This window comes from Bactrocera neohumeralis, chromosome 2 (assembly GCF_024586455.1).
Source record: "Bactrocera neohumeralis isolate Rockhampton chromosome 2, APGP_CSIRO_Bneo_wtdbg2-racon-allhic-juicebox.fasta_v2, whole genome shotgun sequence".
NCBI lineage: Eukaryota > Metazoa > Arthropoda > Insecta > Diptera > Tephritidae > Bactrocera > Bactrocera neohumeralis.
Genome location: NC_065919.1, coordinates 56,370,644 through 56,379,119, shown reverse-complemented (window position 1 = coordinate 56,379,119; position 8,476 = coordinate 56,370,644). Strand labels below are relative to the sequence as shown.

The 8,476-nt window shown below is 37.0% G+C and overlaps 1 protein-coding gene across 1 annotated transcript; it reads left to right on the top strand.

The window, feature by feature from the left end:
* The first annotated feature begins 333 nt into the window (after nt 1-333).
* LOC126760768 (NPC intracellular cholesterol transporter 2-like) lies at nt 334-1,153 on the top strand. Its single transcript, XM_050476663.1, has 3 exons — nt 334-527; nt 618-728; nt 796-1,153. Exons 1-3 carry the CDS (start codon nt 461-463, stop codon nt 1,104-1,106), a joined length of 489 nt encoding a protein of 162 aa, XP_050332620.1. The 5' UTR covers nt 334-460; the 3' UTR covers nt 1,107-1,153.
* The last annotated feature ends 7,323 nt before the right edge of the window (nt 1,154-8,476 follow it).

Genomic DNA, 8,476 nt, shown 5'->3' with positions numbered 1-8,476 from the left:
CTAATACGTTTGGTATAGTATTGGTAATGATGTATGTAGACTTCTCTGGGTGACTGTATATTGGGAGTTGCTTTCAGAATATACATTTTTCGTCAGCCGAATGTCTCACTCGACCAGCGCAATAGCTTAGAAGTCTAAAATATAGTGTCTGGTATTTTTAAACACAGAAACCAACTCATAAATTATAATATTTCGGTGCAATGTGATTTATCTTAAACGAAAGAAAGAATAAAAATAGAAGTCTCCTTGACAATCGTCAATTACCTCAGCATAAGAAGAGAAAATAAAAAAAATTCTTGGCATTCAAATCTAAAATGATTTGTAAGGCGATAAGATAATAGTAATTAAGCTACTTCGCATTACAAAAATACATTTTTTGCCAAATATAAGCCGAAAGTCAAAGACTATAAGAAATACTACCAATTTCGCTGCACAATAAATAGCGTCCGGCAAAACGAAAATGTGGAAGAAGCTCATTCTATTTGCATATATTCTGGCCAACGTCTCGGCTACACAGGTTCAGAAATGTAAGTCGAAACTATTATATTTTTTTATATTAAAATAAAATTCTTACAAAAACGTGTGTAACTAAAAATTACGTCCGAAACACACAACAGGTTCCGACGACAAACCCTTCCCGTTGGCCGTACGCGTGCTGAACTGTGAGATACCTCCCTGCGATGTTATTAAGGGCAGTGTAATGATATTCGAGATCGATTTTTACGTCAGTAAGTAAAGCAATTGACACTTAATTCAGTAAAACTTAAAGTTTTATGCAACACTGTTTCCCTACAGTGAAATATGTGACGAAGTTGACCACTTTGGTGAAGGCTACCACTTTGGGCATAACAGTACCGTATGAATTGCCCGATGATGTACGTGATGTGTGTTCGAATCTTATGCACGAAGCCTACTGTCCACTTTACGCTACCGAAGACGTGACGTATCTCTTCACGTTCCCCATTGGCAATTACCCGGAGATCAGTGTTAAAGTGGAAATATATGTCGTTGATCAGGATCAGGAGGTGGCCACATGTTTCGTTTGTAACATTAAAGTGAAGAAGGGATCCACGAGAAATAGTACGATATATGAAATTGACTATTAAGTGCTTGAATGTGACTAACGGTATACATTTTAAAAGAAATATATTTATGGAATACGAAAAATTCAACTGTGATAATTAAAAAATGTGGGTATTTTAAAATAAATCATGCACTCAAAAGGTGTGAAATGGACTAATTACAACTGAGTAGTTACTTATTTATCTTCATTTTTATTGGCGTAGACACCGCTTACGCGGTTATAGCCAAGCTTACAAAAGCGCGCCAGTCGTTATTCCTTTTCGCTGTTTGGCGCCAATTGGATAGCCAATTGCTTCTTCACCTGGAGTGGAGGTCTTCCTCTTCCTCTCTCTCGAAAACTCATAACCTCGACTCATAGATGATATCATCGTCCATGCCTCTACACTATACTCGTATAGCAGAATGGGAATAATGTGTGACTTATAGAGTTTGGCCTTTGTTAGTCGGGAGAGGCTGACATTGTTGTTAGTGTTAATACTGTTTCCAAGATAGACGAAATTATCTACGACTTACGTTATGACTGTCAACAGTGAGTTGGAAGGCAAATCGAGAGTTCACTTCTTGAACCCTTCTGGAGAATTTATTTAACATATTTATGTACTAAATTTTGTGCATATATGGATGTATACTGCCGTCATTAGAACAATTTTTACACATGGACAACTGGTTTGTGGCATTACGGAGGCTATTAAGTCATGTCCGACTGAAATTTATGCGCTCATAGAAATTTTAACTCGGAAAATAACAGTTCTACGGTAAGAAGTAACAAGTTAATAGTTATTTCCTGGTGAGAATTTTCGCTAGACTTGAATGGAGAGATGGGTTAGTAGAGGAGGAGGATACTATCTTAATCTAAACTATCTCAGTCTATTCAAAATAAGAATTAGAGTCGGGGGTATACTCCAGGGTTTTGACATTTCTCTCTATTTCTGAAACTGTCTTCACCACAGATGAATTCCAGCGAAGTCAACAATTGCAGAAAAGCTTTAAAGACACTGCCAGTCAAATCCACTTGTTCATAATTTGGTTCCCTGGTAATAGGAACATTTTCGTCAATGAAAAAACAGACGAGGAAAAAACGAAGTGTTCCAAGTTAGGAGCCACTTTTTTCAGCGGCTATGGAGAAAAGTGTTCAGTTATTGTCCGGTAGCAAAGTTTTTCTCCGTTACGAAATCTAGGTTGTTGTTTAATGCCTCTAGAACCTGAATTATTTGAAATGTTAAGAAGCATTTTTTGAAAGGTATCATTGCATTACGGATAAGTCTCAGGAATTTCGATATTTTTGCTTGCAAGAAAACTTACTTCAAAGAGTGAATTAAAACTATATTATATGGCCACTTGAACCGTTGGTATCTTGTCCTTACAGTGTTTCGAATAACTTTTGATTTCAAAACTATAATAAAAGGTAAACAATTATACAAAACTATTATGAAATTATTTCACTTGAATTACTTTAAATGGCAATTACTTTTACTACCAAAAGCACTAGGATTGTGGTTCTAAAATAATAAAAGTAAATATATATCTAAATAAATTTGAAACATACACAGCAAACATACATACATACATACTATACTTCTGTATTTGAATATGCTTGTGGTCTGTTTTCGTAATTCCATCAAAGTTTTCACTCCCCAACAGTCACGACGCCACCACCAATGACATTCATGCGCCGCTGGCTATGTCTCCAAGTACAGCGCTGCATTTTGCCCTGCGCTTATGCGAGCATTTCATAATTCCGAAACGCATGAATATTTAATATCACCTAAAAGCCTGCACTGGCATTATTTTTCCATGCGCACAAATTCCAAAGTGCATGGCAAACACATACATGCTTACTTATACCACAAGCATATACAATACAAAAACATTTTTCGAGTGGTTGAAAAATGTTTTTATATTTTTTGCTAAGATTTGCATAGAAAATGAACTTGGAAAATATTAAATGCAAATTTGTCTCCTATTTATGTTGGTCTAAGAAATAACATACAAATATGAAGAGAGGTATGTATGTATGTATATGTAGAAGTGCATAACAACATATTGTTTGTCTTTTAGATTTACATATTATAAACATTGTTGCAATTTGTTGTTTTACTTTAAAAAATTGTGAGACACATTTATTCCTTGACTTGGTTTAAGAATTTTCAATTTTTTTCTTGAATCTAAACTCTTCATTTCGGCGAGAATAACCACTTTTGTATTATTAGAACTTGCTCACTTCACTGTTACAGTTGATAATCGAGAGGAAAGATTAGGTTACGTTATGCCGGTCGGCTGTCACGCCGTGCATAGACCTAGTGGTCCTTAGTAATGCCAGATGGAGGTTTAGTTTAATTTGAGCTAAAGTATTTGTCACACAGGATATCGACGCGTTTTGCGAACCTTAAGAGCGACTTGATACTTCATCTAGTCCCTTGAGCTGGGAAACTCTTATATATATCCAAGATGAGTTCTAGATAATGCCGGACAGAAGAAGGTGTTTCAGAGTCTTGCTAATGCCTACTTCCCTGAACTTTCTGCATTTATCGTCATTACTTATGATGCGACATTTTGTGGCCTGTCCTTAGCTCAACAACCGTCCTGCAGTTGTTTCAAAACCTTGTCAGTAAAAAACATATATGTTTGCCTTAGGGTATGATCTTAGCGATATTGAACCTGATCTAAGACATTCCATCTCGAACTGATCCGTTTGTCAGCTCTTTCGAAAATTTCATCGTGCATGTATATTTTTTATTGACCTCCGCATTTCCTGTACTTATTCGGTAGCCAGGCAGCAATTAAGGCAATAATCTCACATCGCATTATCAGAGAATGTTCTTAGAAGCAGGGAGGCAGTTGATGTAGTGGCTGCATACATTCCGGTAAACGAAATAGCTGATGAGCTTGCCAAAAATGCCATCCATATTAAAATTTTGTTTCCTGCGTTGTTAGTTATTTTAGCCGTTTTCCTGACGACAAATACTTTCGCCTGAAATATACTCCAGTATTCCCAAAGCTTGAAGGGTTGCCTGAGATCCAGCTACGAGCATTATTTATGGTTTTGGATGCTTTGTCTACCCTTCAGAAATCACCGACGTTCTAAAGCAACAATAGCAAAAGACCTCGAAGTTTACCGAATAAAGGATCCAGCAACTTTTCTTAGAAATTAGTTTATCGGATTTATTGGCGCTCAAGTTAAAATTCGAAATTTTGAATCGGAGCTTGCGTGACGAAATAATTGTTGATTTCTTTCGAAACGCATAATGTTAGAAAGGAAAAATCGCATTTAGTTAGCTTATACTTAACATTTTTTTATCCGTAGGTTCAACTTGTTCTATGAAGATGATTTTCATTATTGTCAAACATTGCTTCGAACCTGTTACAACAGGTTTAGTGCAACATTTATAACACTTCTCAAAATAACCCTCCGAATAAATATTACCCATATTGCGTCATTGGCAAGTGAACCTTATTTGAAAAGAGTTATTTCCGATCATCGATTTATGGCGGAGATTATCTGACTGTTGAAACGCGGCTAGGTGCAAGGTAAATTTTGGGTGAGCCATGATAAGTGTGAGACATCTGTTCTATTTCAGCAAGCTAAACTGTTAAATCATATTTTTAGAACAGCACGATTTCGTCGGCTTATCAATAATACACGGTGAAAAATAATTATTTAAATGAATGATAACCCATTTCGCGTGAGCCGTGTTAAGTTCTCATGTTATTTTTGTTCAGTATTGATTGGCATTTCAATATGGAAAGACTAATGTCTGAACAACGTTTACAAATCTTCAACTTTATTACGAAAATTCACGTTCTATAAAAAATGTTTTTCGGGCGCTTCGCTCAACTTATGGTCCACATAATCGGCCTACTGAGCGTACTATTCACAACTCTATTACCAATCTGGAGACCCAGCATTCAATATTGGATAATATTCGGCCGAAGAGATCACGTGCAGCACGCCGTGAAGAAGTTAAAGCAGCCTTAGCAGAGAGTGTACACGAAGACCGTGGAGAGTCGATTGGCGCCGTTCGCAGCAACTCAGACTGACGTATGGAACGACTTGGCGCATTTTACGTCGAAATCTTAAAATGAAAGCGTACAAAGTACAGCTTGTGCAAGAACTGAAACTGCTCCACCTTCCCAAGCGACATCGCTTCGCTCTATCGGCTCTTGAAAAGTTCCAAGAAGATCCGATGTTTTCGAGCCAAATTTTGTTCAACGATGAGGCCCATTTCTGGCTCAAAGGTGTGTAAATGCAAAATTGCCGCATTTAGGACGAGAAGCAATGTGAAGAGATTCAAGAGCGGTCTTTTTTTCTAGAAAAACAATGGTTTGGTGTGGTTTGCAGGTCAGTGGAATCATCGATCCACATTTCTTCAAAAATGATGCCGGTGAAAACGTAGAAGTCAAAGGCGTCCGTTATCGCGCTAAAATAACCGCTATTTATGATATTTCGAACGATAATAGGATTTGAAGCTTCTGTGTTTTTTCTTTAAAATGGTAGGGAACCTCGAAATGGATCACCCTTTAGTTCTTTCTAACCATGTTGTTTGATATAAGCAAACTGAATCCAAATTATTATTAGAAATAGATTCTATATTACAAAAGTGAGACACAAAATCATTGATATTAATATAGTTATTTCTCTAAGTGCACATTTGCACTAAATGAGCAGGTTATTGTTTTGCATTTATTTGAATCTATATTATCGATTATAACACCCGATATTATATTGACCACTCAATGAGAGCCATCAAAACAGCTAAGTGCAAAACGATTACAACTACATACGTCACCTTCGATCGGCGATCAGAGCATTAACGACTCAAGCAATTAACAATGATTATTTAGGTACATTGGAATTTAACAGTGGTTCTATTATTCTAATTTTGTTTTCAAAGTCATAGAAATTGTAAATTATGCTGGCACTAAAAGAGTTGCGCCACCCGATTATTGGACTGATTTGTAGTAACAAAGGAACTTAATAATTTTCGGCTTGAAATAGGAATAAATACAATCTTTCCTTCTCTTTTGAAAAAAAAGGTTAGTTAGTTCGGACGAAAATAATGAGGAACTTGTAGAGTTTGGTCTTTGTTCGTCGAAAGAGGACTTTACTTTTCAATTGCCTACTAAATGCAAAGTATCACCTCTTGGCAAGAGTGATTTTGCGTTGAACTTCAGAGCTGATATTGGTGTTGATGTTTTATGCTGGTTCCAAGGTAGTCGAAATTACGTACGACTTTGAAGCTATGACTGTCAACAGCGACGTGGGAGCCAGGTCGAGAATGCGACGACTGTTTGTTTTGTAACAGGAGATATTCCGTGTTATCCGTTCCGTTCACAACTCGACCCATTTTTTGAGAGCTAAAAAGCTTAAATCCTTTTATTGGGTATTGAATGGTCAAAAGTCAGTTATTTTAACATACCATAAAAAGATTAAAAAAATTTCTCTTATAATAATTTTTATTCGTACTAAATGTTGGGTGTTTTAATTTAAATGCCCAAAATTAATTATTTTGTCCAATCTGGCCATAATCGAAAATGTTATAAAAAACGCTAATTTTGAAGCGCTCTCACACTGGAATAAGTTGGATATCGCTTTATCCCTAGTTTCACTATTCAGTCTGAAGAAAGCAGAACTAACGGCGTGGTTCTTAGCAGTTGTACTCTCTTATAGAAAATTGTACCTTCTCTATTCAGCTCTGCAGCTCGTATTGTTTTATTTAGTAATAGATTGAAGAAGTCACACGATAGGGAGTCGGCTTGTCTGAAACCTCACTTGATATCGAACAGCTCGGGGAGGTACTTCCCGATTCTGATGGAGTTTTTGGTGTTCTTCAACGTCAGCTTAGCCAGCCGTACTAGCTTTGCGGAGATACCAAGTTCAGACATAGCAGCATAGAGGCAATTCGTTTTCGTGTTGTCGAAGGCGGCTTTAAAATCGACGAAGAGGTGGTGTGTGTGAATCTACTTTTCACGGATATTTTCCAAGATTTGCATGGTGAAAATCTGTTCAACAGAGATTTTCCAGGTCTAAAGCCACACCGATATAGTTCAATCAGTTTGTTAACGGTGTCTTTCACACAATACTCTCGATAGAACCTTATATGCGATATTATGGAGGTTTTCCCACGGTTATTAGCGCAGATTGTGGGGTCCTTTTTTTGTCGATTAGAACTCTCTTAAGTTCCAATCGTTGGGCATGTTTACATTAGACCATATCTCGCTATGAAGCTGATGCATGTACCTTGCAAGTTCTTCGCTGGCGTATAGCTCGGCCGGCAATCTATCGCCGCTTTGTTGTTCTGCTATTCGAACCTCATCATCGTCGGGCAATGGAACATGTACTCCATCGTCATCGATTGGGTAATCGGGTTCGCGTTCTCCAGATGTTACACTTTCACTTTACAACTCTCGGTATCTAACCCACCGCGCTCGTGTTGTGGCCGATTACAACATTGCGAGATAAGCTGTCCGCTTTCTCTCCACTGCGACACGACCGTCCTCATCGTACCAGGTGTTCTTTCAACCTTTTCAAAAACCAATGATTTCGCTTGCAGCTGTAGGTAAGAGGCTTGAAATGGTGTCCCACAGTTCTCTTATATCGAGTTGCTGATGAGTGCTCGGCGAGAGCAGGAGTGCAAGTCGAGTAGAAAATCGTTTGGCTGTCTGTTGTGATTGTAGCTTCTCGATGTCGAACCACCCTGAGAAAGGATCCATAAAGAGAGTGTAGCTTCCCAACGGTGAAAGAGTTTTTCAAATTCATCAAGTAGTTTCGAAGCCTTTTAAAATACAAACAAAAAACTATCAAATCTTCCATGTTTCTAATATTAGTATAGATATAAGTTTAAGACCATTGCATGAAATATTGTAGCCCATCGTCAAGGGAACTTATTACACTAGGTTGTTAACCAAACTTGTCAGATCTTGCTAAATACTCAAGAAATATATTATATACTCGTATCAACTTTCCTTTCACCACAACTGTATAAAATTCAATTGAGAAATGTCCCCATTTACATTAGTATTATTATATATCGCATGCGATAATGTTCAATATCGCATGAGATAAAGTAATGAGCAGTAGAAATTTTATTATCACACCATTTACGTAGGCGGCTAAAATTCAGCAATTTGTTTAAGGCAAATTTAAGACCAGCAGAGAAAGTGTCTACATTTCAATATTTCTACATTTAGTTCTATGTGGACTTTCACGAATCCCTCAGGATTAATCTATCTATATAACAATATTTACAAAATTATACCAACTGAGTTTTCACTTTCCCACTTTTTTCTATGAATGGTATTTGGAAGTTTCTTTTGTAAGATTTAAGTCGCTTATCGAGAGCAAAATACTTTCCGCTTTAAAAAAAAATATACTAACCTTGAGAAACATATTGAT